A 20,179-nucleotide genomic window follows, 5' to 3' on the forward strand; every position below is an offset into this window, starting at 1 on the left:
ATTTCATCCAAGAGACATGTCATTGATTCTTTTAGGAAAGGTACTTATGCCCAGAACATTCAAAGAATTCCCAGTTTGCTCCCATTTTTTTTTTCTTTTTCCGTGAATGAGATCGGGCTTCATGATACTTGTGAATTGATAACTCTGTATACAAAGGAGTTTGAAAAGGTTTCTTTTTTAATGTTAGTATAGATAATATTGCCACTGTTTTTTTTTCATTTAAAGTATATCATTTTTTTCAAAATTTTTTCATGTATTTTTAAGGTTAAACTTTCCAGTCTGAATTTAGATGATCATGCAAAGAAGAAACTTATTAAACTAGTAGGAGATCGATACTGCAAGAGCACAGATGTGCTTACCATCAAGACAGACAGGTAAAGAATAGTTCAGTGTATCATCACATGTGTTGCTTTATTGTCCTCCAGTCCCCTGGCAGGCCTGATATTAACCTGTTAGGTCAGAGAAGGTGTCTCATTCATATTTTAATACCCTCACACTAGCCTCCTATTGATGTGATCTTTGTGTTTAAGGAGAGGCTTGTGTAGCTGAGTTAAATTATTGTTATTTTTAATATATTTGTACATGTAAAACTCAGGGAAGATGTTAGAAGGAAACAAAGTATAATTTGCCAGTGATTAATGCTTAAACAGCTTTCTGCAAAATCAAAGTATAGAGATCTTATATTTCAAAATCAAGATTATTAAATGTGGAAATTTAATGTATCAGGGCACTTTTGTAAATAAGCACAATTTCATTGCTAGCCTAGACGTTTGTAAAAGCAGTATTTATTGTATATGAATTTATAAATTAGATCATTTAAGGTAAAGCAAGGCTGTTGGTATGTTTTTGCTAAATGATTATTTTATTTCTAGAATTATACTTTGGTTGTTTCTAATTAGGTCAAAATATAAAGAAAAGCAAATGGCAGATATCCTCTCTCCCGCCTTATCCTAGTTTCAAAGCATTGGGAGGTGTCAGTATCAATTAGGTTTGTTTTGTTTTTTTTTTAATTGAATTATAACTGTTTTACAATATTGTGTTGGTTTCTGCCATATATCAGCATGAATCAGCCATATCAGTTAGGTTTTATGTCTTGCTTCTTAGTGGTATAGAGACATTCAGGCTACTGAATGGGGGGTGGAAAAAGCTCAGGGAGAAATAGATTTGAAATATTAATACATGAATAATATGTTCTTGCTAGCTTCAGAGAACATAAAGTAGCACTGTTTTTAGTCTTTGCAATTTTTAAAAATACCTTTAAAATGTTACTGTTAAATAAATAAATTTATATTTTTAAAAAGTGTTACTGTTAGAAATTTGTTTAAGTTTCTGATAATGTTGCTTTTTTCCCCTAAGTTTACAAGTGTCAGAGTATAAATATGTTTTACTGTAACAACTATGTAGAAAACTATTAAACCAAATACAGAATAAACAGAGTACAATTGAAGTCAACTGTCATATGATAGTTTTATTTTATATTGAAAGAAATTTGAAGTAATTACTTCCGTTTCTCTATTACTTTTGTAGCCTAAAAGCTAATGCCAGCTCATATTCATGTAGACGTTTATCTAATATTGGGCCATTAGTTCCATTCTAAATATGACAGCATAAAAATACAGCATTGTGTAGTGTAGCTCATTTTTAAAAGAATCAGCTCTGGGGAGATCAGGATGAACTTCTAGATTACCATCTGTCTCTCTGTATTCTTTAAAGAAACACAGCAGATATGTTCCGGTCATCGCAGACTCGTATCCCTGAGATCATGAAAGGCGCTTGGGTTTGACACAGTCATATTAAAAATAGTGTAAAGCTGTTATCATATGTAAATAACTTAGTAATGAAAGTGAAGAGATCCTCTAAATAAAAGTAAAAATAGCATCAGTTTTCAATGTCTTCAAGTCATAAAGTGCATAGATAATTCTTATTCCAAGGACAGAATTTTCTTAAGGTAGATAGGGAATTCCTGAATATAAGTTATCCTTTGTATTTAGTATTTGTGTACTTTGCAAATTATTCTGTATACTGAAAGTTTACCATTTTGACTTCTTTCCTCTGTCTTTTAAGGTGCCCTTTAAAGAGACAGAATTATGATTATGCAATGTATCTACTAACAGTTTTATACCATGAGTCTTGGGTAAGTGACTGTAGAATGAATGTTTAATAATTTTGTCATTGTAATTTGAGAGATGTTAGCCTTTCAAAACAGTCTGTGTATCCAGCATTCAGTTGAGAGTTTAATGAACTGCTGTTTAAGGTAAGGACATGTGAAATGTTTTAAGGTAACTTCTACTGATATTGAAAGTGAGGATCTTGAAATATATTATGCAGTCCATCTCAGGACCTTCAGAAATCAGATGACTAAAATGCCTTAAGTTCAGGTTCTGGCTTAGGCTAAAAAAAATGCAAAATTTTTTATTTGTTTTTTTATTTGTTTGAGTTTGGGTGAAAGTCGTCAAAGTTATGGAAGGGAGATCGCATCTATATTACTTGAAACTACATAATTCATCCTGTTATTCAAGTAAACTACAAAACAAAGCTCTAAAACTTTATCGAAAGTATGTTAAATGTTTATTAAAATTTTAGTTAACATGTAGTCTTTCATGTGAACTTTTCACTTGTATACATTAGGGGCAGTTAGGGCAATTAATTATTGAAACAGTATAAAAACAGTCTGGTATCTGATTTTACTGAGTTGTGTACACATAAGGAAATATACACATAAGGAAGATTTTGCTATGTGTGAGCATCAACTCATTTAAAGTTGGTAACTAATATATTTAGGTAACTCACAGTTTTATATGTTTTTAAGTTAAAATAATTTTAGATATGTACATAAATTTAATTTTTTGAAGCTTGCCCAACATAGACATGGGACTTATCGCATTTCATGTCAGGAACACATAAAAGAATGGAAGTAGGTGGAGAAAGTCACTCTCTTTAGATGTTCAAAGGACTTCATACGAAAAAAAGAGATCTGCTTTTCATGACTTTTAAGGATACAGGAAAGTAGAAACAATAATGATTTACTTACTGAGTGAAAGCTCTGTACAGGATTCATCTGAAGATGGAGTGGGCTGCTTTAATAGGTAGAAAATGTTTCATCCATTGGTTGCTTATTGCGTGTGTGGGTGTGTATGTGTGTGTCACTCAAGTCGTGTCAAACTCTGCAAACTGTAGCCCACCAGGCTCTGTCCGTGGGATTTTTCAGTCAAGAATACTGGAGTGGGTTGCTGTTCCCTTCTCCAGGAGTGATTGCTTAGTGGGGATATAGTAAAAGGAATATACTCTTCAGATGTTAGTTGCATTAGATGGGTCTTTTTGAGTCTCCTTTCATCTCTGTGTAATTCCCTGAACACATACAGCTACTCTTATTGCAGATTTCACTGATGTTAATCATAAAACAGCACAAGAGGGTGAGTGAAAAATAATAAAATAATACTTTGTTGCAAGTTTAGTAGAAGGACAAAAAGTAGCTGGTAGCTCTTTGCTTTTGAGCTGTTCTAATTACAGTTCATCTTTGTTTTCTAGTTCCTGGCTTCAGGAACATTATAATAGCAGTTAATCTGTTTCTTGTCAACTGATTTTATAAATACCTTTGGCTTGAGGTAATTAAGTTCCCTTTGAACCAACAACATGGCTGAATTAGCTTCAGCTCTATGGCTACCACTTAAAGAGTTAATACCAAACAATAAAAGCTGACCAGTTTTGAGTCTCTTATTTTGCCAGCAGTCTGTAAAATGAATTTGCCCCAAAGGAAATGACAGGCATAAATAAATTCAGTTAAAGTTGACTTACTGGATTCTTTCTGTGGTTCCATGACATAAAATCCAAACAAATTTGTATTCTGGATTCACGCAAGGAGCTTTTGATCTTAATGCTAATTACTTTGATGGCAGAATAACTACCCACATACAACTGTCCTAAACAGATATAATTAAATAAATCCTATATTAAACTTGGCTCTTGATCCTTTCTAAACAAGTACCATCAGTGAAGAAGCTTTAAGAGAATGCAGATGAGCCGTGAAATTTTGCAGAGCTGGTGGAACAGAATTTTTATTGAATTGAAACTTTTTTTTCCTTCACCAGCATGGAATTCATACTTGAAATTGATGTTACCACCTGGTATTTAATCAAATATTTAGAGAGCCCCTTTTAATCCATTCCTTTATTTTTAAGGCTAGTTTCAGAGCATTTAATACCTAAAAGCTAAGCTCCATGGAGGTTACCTCTAAGTAGCATTGAGACAAAGTAGTTGGTACTTTTATGTAACATGGTACTGAAACTTCTCCAAAAAGGTATTTGTCTAGACTTTAGTAAAAGGAAGTTACTGTTGTGTGCTATTCAAAACAGTTAACTGTATAGAAGTATTAAAGTAAAACTTGTTGATCTAAAACAATAAAATAGGTTTATTCAGGAACAGTGCAGAATTGCAGTTTGGAAAATGTAATCTATGGTGAACCCTAGGTAAGTCCAAGGGGCTTCCCAGGTGGTGCTGGTGATAAAGAACCCGCCTACCAGGGCAGGAGACTTAAAAGACACGGATTCAATCTCTGGGTTGGGAAAACCCTCTGGAGAAGGAAATGGCGACCCATTCCAGTACTCTTGCCTGGAGAATCCCATGGACAGAAGAGCCTGGTGGTCCATAGCGTCACAAAGAGTTGGACATGACTGAAGTGACTTCACACACACACACACATAAAGACAAGGGGAGCATGCTTTTATAGGAAAAGGAGAGAGCTGAGAGGGTCTGTTCTAAATGAAAGTCCTGGGGAGGAAAGTAGGAGTTTAGGGTGGTGGTGACTTTTCATTTATGGAGCTGAGAGGTTTCTTATTGCCTGGGCTCTTGCTGAGCAAGGAGAAATTCCTCCTTTGGAACTGTAAAGTAGATGCACTTTCTGTTTGGGAGGGCAGAGTGCTGCTTCCAGAGCGGCATGTCAGTGAAGGTCACTGCATGCAAATAATGGAGTGTGAGAATATGTGAGAACTCCCTCTACAAGCCATTCCCGACTCTAATTTTAATTGAGGTTTTCTGTATTCATTTTTGTATTCAAAAAGTATAGACTTCAGGCACAGAGTCTTAGTAATGCTTCAGAGAATGATTATTGCATGCTAAGAAGGTGATGAGAAACAGAAATACATTAAATCATTTATCCTTAAGCAGTTCAAAGAAGGAAAGAGACTTGTAGAAATTTGGGTTAATATTTCAATATTACACATTGTTAGCATAGAAGTGAATTAAGTTTTAATCTTTGGAACCATTCAAATTTGAATTTGAATCTCATTTCTTGTTACCTGACTCAGTGGGTAAAGAATCCATCTGTGATGCAGGAGACTTGAGTTCAGTTCCTGAGTTGGGAAGATCCCCTGGAGGAGGGCAAGGCAACCCACTCCAATAGTCTTGCCAGGAGAATCCCATGGAGGAGAGGAGCCTGGCAGGTTACCGTTCATGGAGTTAAAAAGAGTCAGACACAGCTGAAGCAACTGAGCAAACACTCATGAACCTGTTACCTGTGTAGCCTTGGCCAGCCATTTAGTGTCTGAGGCTCAGATTTCTTTGAGGGGCTTTTGGATGGATCAGGGAGAATTTACGTGAAATGTCTGGTGAAAAGTGGGTGCTCATTAAATGGTGGCTATTAATATTGCTGTTAACTACTAAAATGAAGGAAGATGTATCTTAGAATTTCAAATTGATTCATTCCCAGTTTCTGTGTATAGCTCAGATTTAACTTGGCAAAGACTTTATACAGATGAAGTCAGATCTATGTCCTATTGTATTTGAATTTTTAGAACTTGTATCTGACTCAGGTTCTGACACAACTGATAATAACAAAAGCTTCCTAAATGTTAACTTTGTTGCATGTTCTTTAAACCTTCCACAAATGATTTGGTTAAAAGATGATTGAATGAAGCATTTTACAACCTGACTTGCACAAAAGTTAGACTAAAATACAGACAGAGGGGGAAAGAAAGTAAACACTTGCTTCAGAAATTGTAGAGATCTAAAACTGGATTGAAGGGGTTCTTGAATGATTTTGATACTTAATTACTCAATGTTGCCTTTTAAAATTTGAATTTTGGACCCTCTTATTTGGATTGGGTGATAGTCTTGTTGCCAGGCAGAAATGTATCTAGGTTTGTAACAAAGTGGTTCTGAAAAGTCACATAACAAAATTGATAAAAGGGATAATTTTACAAAGAGTTTTATTTTTAAAGGGGACTTTATTGTAAGTATTTCTGGTAAAAGGGCTTCCCTGGTGGCTCAGAGGTTAAAGTGTCTGCCTGCAATGCGGGAGACCCTGGTTCGATCCCTGGGTCGGGAAGATCCCCTGGAGAAGGAAATGGCTACCCACTCCAGTATTCTTGCCTGGAGAATCCCATGGCGGAAGGAGCCTGGTGGGCTACAGTCCACAGGGTTGCAAAGAGTCAGACACGACTGAGCTACTTCACTTTCACTTTCACTTTCTGGTAAAAATAATAATCCTTTTGCAGAGCAATAATCACCATTTAATCTGGTGGTTGATGAATTCATTGTGATCTTTCATGTGTTTTCACGTACATATACATTTCCAGGTTATATTAGAGAGAATGCTTGAACAATATCTGTTTGCTTTTCTTAGCATTCATCAATGATTTTGTTCTTGTTTAAAAGTGGTGGGTATCAGTCAGATGATCAAAACGAATGAGCCTCTGCTTTTAAGTAGCTTTATTTCTGGAAGGATTTGGTGGTTAGTATAGTCTGTTTCACCAGGTAAGGGAGGTTGACACACAATGCTGTGAGAGGTGCAGACAAAGATCAACTCTCCGCTGAAGCTTCACAGAAGCGGTGACTGGTTTTGGAAGATGCGTAGGAGTGTGCTGTGGAGAAGTGGCTGAAGGACTCTCTAGGTCTGGTGGGTTTAGAGAGCAGGCAGAAGTTTGGTGTGGCCAGGGTGTATGACCAACAGGCAGAGGTAGGAGATGAGACTGAAAAATCGTTCTGAGCCAGGCTGTGAGCAGGCCATAGGGCTTATTTAATGAGTGTAGATTTGTATCCAGAGGGCAGTAATGACTGATGTAGTAGCATTGGTGGGGGTGGGGGCGGAGGGGATCCTTCCCAGGTAACTCACTGGTAAAGAATCCACTTGCCAAGCAGGAGATGTGGCTTTGATCCCTGGGTCAAGGAGATCCCCCGGAGGAGGGCATGGCAACCGACTCCAGGATTCTTGCATGGAGAATTCCATGGACAAAGGAACCTGGTGGGCTACAATCCATGGGGTCAGAAAGAGTCCGACACAGCTGAGTGTGAGCATGCACCGTACCGTTTTACTTGATGTTTGAAAAGGCACCTCTTTCACTGTTGTGGTGTTTATGAAAGAGTAAACCATTTTCACGGCAAATATCAAGTGTGCTTTCAATAAAATGAACTGTTTATTAATTGATGGGAACATGTTTACTAGTTGCCTGTATGCTTGGTGTTGTTGGCTATGGAGGTTAATACCTAAGAAGAAAACTCTATCCTTTGAGGAATACTAGTGGAAGCAAGTTGGTTTAGTAATAAATACTATAATATTTAACAATAAATATTATAAAAGTGTTATAAAGGTTATATAATTTACTGTTCAGTTTTTTTTCTCTACTTGTTTATTGTATATCCTTCAGGGCTTTGATAGGCGCTCAAGCAATATGTCAGCTTCCACCACCATACATAGTTAATAAACATTTTTTTCTTGTGATGAGAAAGAAACTTTTAAGATCCTCTCTCCTAGCAACTTTCAAGTCTTAACTGTGGTCACCAGCAGGCTGTACATTATATTCCTGTGACGTATTTATTTTATAACTAGAAGTTTGTACTTTTGATCACCTTCAATCATTTTGCCCACCCTGAGCCTCTGGCAACCAGCAGTTACTCTCTGCTTCTGTGAGGTTTTTTGTTGTTGTTTTTCTTTTAGATTCCCACACATAAGTGAGATCTTACAGTATTTGTCTTTCTCTGACTTATTTCACTTAGCATAATGCCCACAGGGTTCATCCATGTTGTCGAAAATGGCAAAATTCCCTTCTTTTTTATGGCTAAATGATAGTCCCTTGCATATCTACACACTCTTTATGGCTCAGATAGTAAAGAATCTGCCTGTAATGTAGGAGACCCAAGTTCAATTCAAGAAGAAGGGAATGGCAACTCACTCCAGTATTCTTGCCTAGAGAATCCCACGGACAGAGGAGCCTGGTGGGCTACAGTCCATGGGATTGCAAAGAGTTGGACACAACTGAGCGGCTGTGACTGACTGACTATTCTTTATCCTTTCATCCATTCACAGACACTTAGGTTGTTTCCATGCCTTGGCTATTATAAATAATCCTGCAGTGAACAGGTGCAAATACTTTTTCGAGTTCAAATTTTCATTTCCATCAGCTAAATACCCAGAAGTGGAACTGTTAGATCATACGAAAGTTCTGTTTTTAGTTTTTTGAGGAATCTTCACACTGTTTTACATAGTGGCCACACCAGTTTACATTCTCACCTACACTTGTTAATGTCTCTTTGGTAATAGCCATTCTAACGGGTTTGTGAGGTGGTACCATTGATTAGTGATGTTAAGCACCTTTTCAGGTGCCTGTTGGCCCATCTGTATGTCTGTCTTGGAAAAATGTCTGTTCAGATCCTCTGCCTATTTTTTAATCAGATTGTTTCTTTTTTTGCTGTTGGGTTGCATGAGTTCTTTATATATTTTGGAAATTAATTCTTTTCAGATATATTTGTGCCTCTTATTTGTCTGACTACGTTGCATAGACAGCAAGTTACACTGTCTTACTATCTTGAGTACAAAAGTTGCCTTAGTCCATGTTCCATGGATTGACAGCTATTGAAACATTGTGTATTCTTTTGGATATCCAAAAACAGACAGTTGAAGTGGGTTTTCGTCTTAAAAAAGTAAAGTGACAGAGTTACAAACAAATTCATTTTTTAGTAATGTAAAATGTAGCATACTTGTTAGATGTTAGCAATAATTTTTTACTGGTATAGCTTTTTAATGATTTATTAATAATCAACAGTCAGTAATTATGCCCAAAGTTTAAGAAATGTCTTTGCAGCAGTTTGAGGTACTTAATTTTCATGGATGTATGATTTGGGCTATATGTTGATCAGGTTTGTTTTTCATTTGACTATATGTTTTTTTTCCCAAATATTTAAAGGAAACATGTTCTAATTCTATATTATTTTAGAAGTTATCTACAAAATTTATCTATTACAACCTCTTCATTATATAACCTTTATAACTTCTTCATTCCCTTGAGAAAAATTAAGACTTAAAGGAGAGATCAAGTATTTTGCCCAAGGCCACAGAGTTTGTGAACCCAAGAAACTCAGACTTGAACTGCAGCTTCAGAGTTTCACATTCTTTTCATGGTATCATATTACTTAGTTTTATTCAACTTCCATGGTAATATATTAGGAAACAAAAGAGATGAAATCAAACCTGAACTTTAGCTGCTAGTTCTTAAAACTTATCTTTTAATTGAAAATTTATCTGTCTCCATAACTGATTTTCAGCAGGGGCTTTCATCAAACTCACCTGTCAAACTTTTCTGAGTTACAGATACTTAGATCTTGCAGAGTCAAAATCTCCAGAGGAGAGACCCAGATGTATTTTATTCTAAAGGCTCTGTTACTGAGCTCTTGATTGTGAATAATTTCCCCAGTCTGAATTTTGTTAGTAAAGAAGCTGATTAGAAGGTTTAATATATCTCTTCTAAGACAGTTTTTGGGGACTTCCAGGTGATCTAGTGGTTAAGACTTTGCCTTCCAATGGAGGAGGTATGGTTCAATCCCTGATCAGGAAGCTTGTGCCTTGTGGCCAAAAAACCAAAACAAGAAATAGAAGCAATATTGTAACAAACTCAATAGAGATTTTTAAAGTGGTCCACATTTTAAAAAAAATCTTAAAACAAGAAAAAAAGACAGTTTTTGTATATGTATCTAGTGTTAGCCCTGAGGGTGTGATATGGGCATTAGAATGAAAGGGGCAAGAAAAAGGAAGGATTTGTGTATCATACATACATAGAATTTTTTTTTTTTTTCACTTAATGTGGTAGGCAGTAGGCAGCTGTTCTTGAGTAGGATGATGATACAGTAAAGTGATACATCTCATATCTCTTTGCCTTCAGGCAAGATTTCATTTTATATCTGATGCCCAGAAGCCTATTATATACTTAAAGGCCATTAAGAAAAATTTCCATCTAGTGGCTGAAGTCATGAAACTTGAAAGTTACACTTTTTTCTTCCCTCCCTGTCTCCCCTGATAAGTCACCAGATCTTTTCAGTTCTAGCTTTTAAACATCTGTTAAAACTATTTTCTCTTCTTTATTCGTACTGCTATTATCCTGTATGGGTCTTTGTCATTTTTTATCAGAATAACTATAATAGCCTTATTGATTTCCCTGTCTTATCCATCTTCCATATGCTATTAAGTAATTGTTCTAAAAAACAAATCTGTTATATCATATCCCTTTATAAAATCCTTCAGTGGTTTCCCATTACGTGGGATAAAATCTAAACTCCTTAGTATGTCTATTTACAGCAGTTTACCACTTCATTTCATCAAGAGCCTCTTGATGAAAGTGAAAGAGGAGAGTGAAAAAGTTGGCTTAAAACTCAACATTCAGAAAACTAAGATCATGGCCTCTGGTCCCATCATTTCATGGCAAATAGATGGGGAAACATGAGAGACTTTATTTTTTGGGGCTCCAAAATCACTGCAGATGGTGACTGCAGCCATGAAATTAAAAGACGCTTGCTCCTTGGAAGAAAAGTTATGACCAACCTAGACAGCATATTAAAAAACAGATATTACTTTGCCAACAAAGGTCCATCTAGTCAAAGCTATGGTTTTTCCAATGGTCATGTTTGGATGTGAGAGTTGGACTATAAAGAAAGCTAAGTGCCAAAGAAGTGATGCTTTTGAACTGTGGTGCTGAAGAAAACTCTTGAGAGTCCCTTGGACAGCAAGGAGATCCAGCCAGTCCATCCTAAAGGAAACCAGTCCTGAATATGCATTGGAAGGACTGATGCTGAAGCTGAAACTCCGATACTCTGACCACCTGATAGTGAAGACCTGACTCATTTGAAAAGACCCTGATGCTGGGAAAGATTGAAGGCAGGAGGAGAAGGGGACAATAGAGGATGAGATGGTTGGATGACATCACCGACTCAATGGACATGAGTTTGAGTAAATTCTGGGAGTTGGTGATGGACAGGGTAGCCTGGCATGCTGCAGTCCATGGGGTCACAAAGAGTCAGACACAACTGAGCTACTGAACTGAACTGAACCACTTCATTGGGCTTCCCTCATGGCTCAAATGGTAAAGAATCTGGCCTGCAATTCAGGAGACCTGGGTTCAATCCCTGAGTGGGGAAGATCCCCTGGAGAAGGGAATGGCAACCCACTCCAGTATTCTTGCCTGAAGAATTCCATGGACATAGGTGCCTAGTAGGCTACAGTCCTTGGGGTTACAAAGAGTCAGACACAGACTAAGTGACTAACCACGCACACACCCCCTCATTACCAGCTGCTCAGGAAATATAGGTTATATACCCTGTAACTTAATGAACAGAATGTGTTCTTCCATAACTTTGCATGTACTGTTCTCTTTGCTTATAATACCTTTTCAAACTGATCAGCCTTGCAACTTCATATGAATCCTCTAATAAACCTCACATGTGACCTCTCTTAGGTGTCTCCTCGCTTCCTTTTCCCTGCCTCCTTCCACCAGTTAGCCTTCCTTTCATTGTGTTTATGGTTATTGCCTGTATGCCTATCTGCCAAGCTCGATTAGACTGTGCGGTCACTGAGGACAGGATAGCGTATTTCATTCATCTTTATATTCCCAACATCTAGTAAAGTGTCTATCTGGCATATTAGCTTTCAGTACATTTTTTAAAAACTAATCTGATTTGAATTGAATTCTTTGACATAACTCAGTTAAAAGTTTAGGTTTGGTAACTAAAATAGTTGTCAGTAACTTTTTAATCCGTTACAGATATTTAACCTCTTCCTATTTTTCATGATTTTTGAGTAACTTGAATTTTTTTAATAGTAAAACTGTTTTCTGTTCTCTAGCACAATGCCTTACTTGTAATCATGAGAAGTGGAATATTACAGTGATTCATGTCCTAGGCAAAGGGAGTTATAAATAAGATGGTAGAAGGTGACATATTTGTGTGTTTAGTGAAACAGATGCTTCATTGCCTTCTTGTTACATTGGAATTCATTGACCATTGCATGAAGTAGCTATTGTGTTTTCCCTTGTATTGAATTCAAGCTTACAATGAGAAGAAACATGATAGATTGAAATTAAATTATTCTTTTGTGTTTTTTTACCGTGTTTCTATGTTCCTTGCAACATGTTCTACCACTGAGAAGCAGTATGATTTGAGACAGATTATTTAATTGCTCTGGGCTTCAATTTCCCATTCTGTAAAACAGATTTGAACAATACTACCTCATAGGGTTGCTGTGAAAGTTAAATGAAGTTATATATGTAACGTGCTTTCTCATCCCACGCCACTTGCCTCACCTTGGCCTTCATTCAGCTCTGAACGTACTAAGCTCATTCCTGCCTCCACCTTTATGGATACTCTTTCCTCTACTGGGATCACAGCCTTCATCTGACAGCTCCCACTCAGCTCAACATTCCATATATTAGACTGGCAGTTCCAGGAGAGCCCAGTGCCTGGGTCAGTAGTTGTATAACAAATACGTACTGAGTGAGTGAGTAATAGAGCTGACTGTGTGGACAAGAGAACAGGATCATGTGGAATGGAAGGTTGCTTCCTCTAGGAATGTAATCAGAGCAGGTTCTCTTGTGGTAGGCAAGGAAGAAAAGAGACCATATATACATATATGTATTGTATACATACCTAAGTTAGATGGTGAAATGGTAAATGTTTAGTACTTGAGGTATTAAAATTGAAGTCTACAGGCTAATCAGACTCTGCCTAAATGATGATCAGTTTGAGCTTACATTGGTTATTTTTAAGTGCCCTCCCCAAATAATTTGAATATCTGTTGTTTATGCTTTAAAATTAATACATGCCAACTACTCTTCGAAAAAAAAAGAAATTCTTTACAATTGCCCACTTCAATCCTGGGTGTAATTTCAGAAGCAATAAAAATTTGGCAGTGAATTACAGCTCAGGGTACAAAATTATATATGAAAAGTAATCATAGCTTTGCTTTTAAAAAATTAATTTAGAAGGACATGCACTGGCTATCAACAGTATTGATTGATTTTCTTCAAATGTCTGAAGTGTCTAGTAATTTGCATGACAGATATTATGTGTGAAAGACCTGTGCCGTGCTTAGTTGCTCAGTCATGTCCCACTCTTTGAGACCCCATGGACTGTAGCCCACCAGGCTCCTCAGGCCCTAGGGATTCTCCAGGCAAGAATACTGGAGTGGGTTGCCATGCCTTCCTCCAGGGAGTCTTCCCAACCCAGGGATCGAATCCATGTCTCCTGCATTGCATGTGGATTCTTTACCATATGATGTCATCCATCAGAAAGAATTGCCTCTTTTTTTCTCTTGGCAGAGATGATCACTGGCTTATCATTTTAATCCAATCATAATTGAGCTGGAGTGGGACTGGGTTACAGTTTTTTAAGATTTTGTTCACCTGTGTCTCTTTCTCAAGCATTTTGTTTAGAAACTTGGTGAATCTGCTTCCACATCTCAAAGCCTGCTTAAGAGTCACTTGTGCCTTTGAGAAGTTTTGAGCTTAACTTGATAACCTCTAGCCCTTGCAGCAGAATCTAGCAGATAGATGTCTTGATCGGGAGACTGGTTGTGTGTTTGAAACAGGGCTTTCCTCTACTAGGACTTTGCCTCCTAACCACTACAAGAATACAAGAGATTTGCTTTTTAGAAGCTTGATTCAGCCTCCCGAGTTTTCCAGAAGTAGTACCAGAACTAAAACCAGTCATTTTGGGGACTCTTCAATTCCAATCTGTCACACAAACCCTGGATGACAGCTCAAAAACCTCATTTCTTTTCTCTTTTCCCAAGTAGAGTCCTTCCACATGGGCCAGGTGCCAGTCTCATACAGAATTGGAAAATGGTCTCAGGGCAGAAAATGGGTAGGGGTTTTCAGAAGGATGCTTCCCAGATCCTTGCAGCCCGGAATTCACATTCATCTAGTCCTTATTGATTCTGGAACTCTCTGGTATCTTTACTGCCTGGCTTTTTTTCCAGTTGAAGCCAGAGCAGAGGCAGGCTGTGACCTGTTACATCCTATTTAAAAGTGGAAATCATAATGTAAAATTTAAAAAAAAAATCGGGAGTTTTTTTTCCCCTCAAGGATTTTATATCTATACCTCTTTAAGTGAAAAATATTCTGAAGTGACAAGCATTATATAAAATATTATTGCTTTTTTTATCAATTACAAAGACTAGAAGATTATTTTGGAATTGCTTTTTTGTTTTTCTTCATTTTCAGGATATTTTATTAAGGAGACATTTTACAAAGGTTCAGTAACAGAAACAAGTAAGGGTGCCGTTCTCAAGGGTGGTGAGAGTAGGGTGCCATCACAGCCCGTGTATGAAGGTGGGGGAGGGAGGTGCTGCGAGCTGTGGGTGGGTGGGCCACCTGACGGGGCCGTGGGGCGTGGTCCCTGTAAGGAGAGAGTTGGGCAGACAGCGGTGACCTAACTCTGTCATTCTCTAGGTCTCCTGCTGGCCCCTCCCATTAGCCAGACCCAGCCAGGAGCCAGAGTTCAGGGGATTCCAGGCAGGGCTCCATTGAGATCACTTTTTTTAAATTTAGTTATTCTTGGCTGTGCTGGATCTTCATTACTGCGTGTGGGCATTCTCGAATTGCGATGCACGGGCTTCTCATTGTCGTGGCTGTTCTTGTTGCCAGAGCACAGGCTCTAGAGTGTGAGCTCAGTAGTTGCGGCTCACAGGCTTAGTTGTACTGTGGCATGTAGGGTTTTTCCAGAAGCTTTGGAAATCACTAGTCTTTTCATGACTTGTTGGGTGGCAAAATGAGATCTGAATGGATGAGAAGCTATTTATAGCCTTTGTTTATCCCATTTAGTGTGAATATTCATGCCTGTTGCTAGAAAAGTAGTAATCTGTCTGATTAGGGGTTGCCGCTGTCACCTTCTTTGGAGAGGTTACATAATTTATGGTATATGTGCCACTCTGAACCATTCCCAGGTGACTGTGACCCTGTGTTTAACTTCTGTAATATTTAGTTTCCTTATCTGTAGAGATGTTAAAATCTAATCCAGTAGATCTTAATACAAATCCTATTAATTATACATGTAAGTATAGAAGTACCAGGTATATAATAAGTATTCAAATTTGGGAGATTGTTACTATTATTATCTTGGAAGTTATATTGAGCTGGGCTGAGTTTGGATCCTAAAGCTAGAATATATGGAAAAACAAGAGTTTTGTTAATCTTGCAGCTGACAGTGATTATTTAGAACAGTAGTAAGTGTACATGTGTGCGTGCTGAGTTGCTTCAGTTGTGCCTAACTCTCTGCGAGCCTGTGGACTGTAGCCCGCCAGTGTCCTCTGTCCGTGAGATTCTCCAAGCAAGAATACTGGAGCAGGTTGCCATTTCCTTCTTCAGAGGATCTTCCTATCCCAGAGATCAAACCCCGGTCTCTTATGTCTCTTGCGTTGACAGGCAGGTTCTTTATCACCAGAGCCACCTGGGAGCTGCAATGTTTTTCATGTCACTGCACACATAGAAAATTCTCTCCTGAAATAAACGAAGGAGGGGGATGCTGTGGGCATCCCTGCTACTCCCGGCTCACTGGGCACCTTGAGTGCCTAGGAATTAGTATCATGGCACAACTGTAAACACATCTTAGAAACCAATGTAGAATTGTATATACCAAATATAAGGGGAAAATTAAAAATGTTGGAAATTGTTAGTGGGTTTAATGTGGTTAGCTTCTCTGTTTAAGCATCTGTTTCAAGTCAATTAAGAAAATCCAGATAAACCTAGGTGAAACAATTTTTTAAACAGTTGTTTCTTAATTGCTTACTTTTTTTTTTTGTTTGTTAATTGCTTACTTTCTAACAGTTCAGAATGAGATGGAGTGACTGTTTTGCTTAATACTATATAAAATGTGTTCGTTGAGCTCAGTTTATTTCACTTGTAAGTTAGAATTATGAAGAAATCTGACACTGTCTTGAACATTTGAAGCATTGGCAAGAGTAGATAGGCCCAGTAACGTATTTAATTTAGGGCATTTACTTTGTTAAGGGGCTGACATTTATTCCTTCCTCATATATTACAGTGTTGGAGAAGGAAATGGCAATCCACTCCAGCACTCTTGCCTGGAAAATCCCATGGACGGAGGAGCCTGATAGGCTACAGTCCATGGGGTCGCAAAGAGTCGGACACGACTGAGCAACTTCACTATTACAGTGAAAGCTAGGCAGGGTACTGTCATTCTGTCAGATTTTTTTTTTTTTTTTTTAATGTACAGACTTAGAGTTTGGCTGTTAGAAGTTATTTGCAACAAGGTTGTGGAGACAGCACAAAAAGAAATTATTCCATATTCTCCCTGCCCCTCTGCCAAGCCTAAAACCTCCCTTACCAGGCAAAAGGGGGCACAGAGTTGATTCTCAGCTGGATAAGATGTTTCTAGAACTTAAGTTGGAACATTGTCCTCAGCCGTAAACTCAGCATAAGGAGGTGGGGCAGACACAGGGGAGCTGCGAGCGGAGACCCCGCTTAGGCTGAGGAATTTGGGAGCTGAGGAAACACTGTGTCTGTTTGCTTCTCTTGAAGAAGAGAGTCCACAGTTTGAAGGATTAAAGGAGGGTTTCTTCTTCTTGTGGATCTCGGTGGTAGGGGAGCTTCTTGCCGGGGCTTGAGTGATCCAAGTGGGGTTTGCTGAGTCAGTGGCATCCCGGTGGCTTGTTTGCCTTTGGCGGGGCTCCTATGCATCCTTTGAGAGACACAGATCGCTCCTGCGTCTCTCTTCTCAGGAGCTCTTGGGGCGGGAGTGGGGAGGGGAGCGAGGCATGGCTGGAAACTGCCTCCTTCTTGCTAACTCATTTGGTTCCAAGGCGCCTTGGAGCTCTTGTCTGCTCAAGCTGTGGTCTATTTCAAGAGGAGTTTTCAAAGTTAGAATATGATTTCTGACAGCCTTACAAACCTGCCTTCATTTTTAATACTTTAAAAACTTTATAATTTGGGGGATTTACCACCTTCAAATGTTGTAAGACTAGTGGCTCATTCCATAATAGCCTATGGCTCACAATATTGTTATGTGTTAATTTGGAAAGAATGTGGCTGGTATTCAGCACTTCTCTGAACCAGGGTGTATTACATATGAACTGTGTTGCTTGATTTTTTTTTCATAGAATGTTACATCTTCATTTAAATCATAAATCTGAATTATATTAATCTAAAACCTACCAGTGTTCCCTAAAATAACATGGTAATACTTTCTGTAAGAAAAAATAAGTAGTATTGAAAATTATTTCCATTTTAGGAACAGAAAGTTATGATAATAACAAAATTACAGAATATATAATCATTATAACTAAAAATCACACAAACTTTATATTTTAATTTTTATTATAATAATTGGTCTTCCCCTTGTGATCCCCACAGGCATGTTACAAAGATAAATACAGTCTCCTTTCAGCTCTCATAGTTTTAACCTCAGAAATGTTTGCTGTGTTAGAGTTTAGAGTCTAGAAAGCTACAAGGAGTGAGTTTTCTGTGTCTTTTGGGAAACAGTCTTGCTTTGTAAGTGCCATTTATAGGGCAGATAAAGTATAAATTCTGTGGATAGAATTAGTGAGTGGTAACGAGGTATTCATGTAATAAGGGTGTGCAGCCCACAGCTGTTGGTGCAGGTAGGCAGCTGTGCTGGATAAGGGAGGTGAATCAAGGTGAACATGCAAAGTGTTGACCAGACTTTGTCTCTGAGTAATAATTCTCAAAATCAGAGATTTCTTTTTTTCTTTTCAGAAAACTGAAGAGTGGGAGAAAAAGAAGACTGAAGCAGATATGGAAGAATATGTATGGAAAGACAGCTCCTCAGAAAAAAACATTCTGGAGACCCTTTTCCAAATTAAAGCTGCTGAGAAAAATCCAGAACTAAGTAAAGAGGAGCTCCTTAGTACTAAAGAAGTTGAAGATTACAAAAATTCTGTTGTTAGTCTTAAGAATGAGGGGGACAATGAGCATACCCTTTCTCAGTACAAAGAATCAGTGAAGAGACTATTACATTTGACGTGAATTATATAGAAAAATTTCCTTGATTTACTAATTTTATGATACATATGTAATCATTAATTTGATATAAAGTTGAAAATGTTTTTTTTTTTTAAGCCATTGTTTTACTACATTAGAGTTAAAATTATTCCTTTCATTCTAAGATACAAGGGCAATGATTATTCAAAGGTTTTCTTATATACTGGGGCAGTCAGACTAATTTGATTCTGATTTCTTCTGGTCTTAAAGTGTTTGAATTTTATTTCTACCATAACCTTTTAGTATTCATACACACATATATATACACAATATTGTTCTTTTGTCACCTGCTCTATTTCTTTCTCTACAAATCAGTACTTACTGGTTGCTTTTGAATAATGATTTTGGTTATTTAGGAAGTTCGGCTCAAAACCCAGTCCCCTGACTGCAGTTTAGTGTTTTGTCTACATAACTGCTATCTGCCGAGTGAGGTTTTTGCAGATGCTGATTCTGATTAGAAACAGGTTCTTGGCAGTATTTTCTAACCTAAGAAGTTTGTTCCATCCCTCTGTTCTGGGATCACTTTATGTTGATTCAGTTCTGTTTAGCATCCTGTTTCCATTTTCTTTGGCTCATTTCTCCAAGCCCAAACTTGCAGAAAAGTGGAAGTGGAGGTTGACCAATATTCACCTCTCTGGAAGCCCCAGCTAGAACTTCCACAGCTCAGGAAAGAGATAAGATATAAAGACCTTTAATTGGAATAAACAACAGTGATCACTGCCCTAAAAAACATTTCATTCCATTTAGCTGTCAATTGAATACTTTTAAATATATCTGTGCGTCATTTCTTACCACTTTTAAAGTTGTTGATGAATAATTTAAAATTGAAATAAAGGAATTATGTAGGCTGTTATTTGCTTAAAACTTACATTGCTTAACAGAATTTGAGACTATAACATGCTAAAAGGAATTTCAAAATAGTTTCTCAAAAGATGTATATAAATTGAAGGTATGATTTGGTATTAGCAAGACCAAGAGTCCATAGGCTATGAAGGATAACAGTAGAGCTTCAAGTTCCATCCTCCATTGGATGGAGATGGGGAATAAAAAACAAAGTAGATACAACTGAACTTCTCGATCTGATTTAAAGCATATGTAAATGGATCGAAATGTTACATTTCTTAGAGACTCAAAGAGTTATGGAGAACTCAGATGCTGAAACAGGACTGAAGAAGGAGCTGAGGAGAGGTGGTTATTTGGAAACACGTGAAGAGGTGGTCATTAGGGTCCTCAGTCCTGGACTACAGATCGAAGCAGATGGAGTAATGATGTGTAATAAAGATTTTCACTTTGCCCAAAGAGATTCTGGCCTCTTCTGTCACCTTCTGGGCGGTAGGTAATCTGTCATACCTCATGGAAGTGTCTTTGTTTAGGGCAGGAATTGGTCACAGTGGATTTTAGGGTGGGGCTAGCTACACTTGATAGTCTTAGGCATGCTGGAAAAACCAACCGTGTGTTTTAGGGTTGGAGGGGCTTTGAGTCTCTCAGTAAATCAGTCCACCTACCAGCTGAGATCAACTGCCCAGGTAATTGGTCAGCCAGGTATATCTGTGTAACAGAGCTTCGACAAAAATGTAGAACACTGAGGCTCCAGTAAGCTTCACTGGTTGACCATACTCTGGACATATCGTCATACACTGGTGCTGGGGGAGTCATGCATCCTGCTTCCACAGGGAGAAGACAGTGTCTTACAAAGTTGTGAGTGTGGAACCCCCCTGAAATTCATCCGAGGTACTTCTTACCTTGGCTGATTTTAATCCATATCCTTTCCCTATAATAAACTGTGGCTTCCCTGGTAGCTCAGATGGTAAAGAATCTGCCTGGAATGCAGGAGACCTGGGTTGGAAAGATCCTCTGGAGAAGGAAATGGCAACCCATTCCAGCATTCTTGCCTGGAGAATCCCATGCAC

The 20,179-nt window shown here is 37.9% G+C and overlaps 1 protein-coding gene across 1 annotated transcript in view; it reads left to right on the plus strand.

The window, feature by feature from the left end:
* The window catches only part of MRPS35 (mitochondrial ribosomal protein S35), a 46,590-nt gene extending 27,144 nt beyond the window's left edge, over positions 1-19,446 (plus strand). Inside the window, exons 6-8 of the mRNA XM_040234615.1 lie at positions 265-374; positions 2,065-2,134; positions 17,985-19,446. Of these exons, the coding sequence (XP_040090549.1) occupies positions 265-374; positions 2,065-2,134; positions 17,985-18,254 (450 nt within the window). The 3' untranslated portion in view covers positions 18,255-19,446. The remainder of the gene's footprint in view (positions 1-264; positions 375-2,064; positions 2,135-17,984) is intronic.
* Positions 19,447-20,179: the final 733 nt, after the last annotated feature.

Source organism: Oryx dammah, unplaced genomic scaffold, assembly GCF_014754425.2.
Source record: "Oryx dammah isolate SB20612 unplaced genomic scaffold, SCBI_Odam_1.1 HiC_scaffold_29, whole genome shotgun sequence".
Classification (NCBI taxonomy): Eukaryota; Metazoa; Chordata; class Mammalia; order Artiodactyla; family Bovidae; genus Oryx; species Oryx dammah.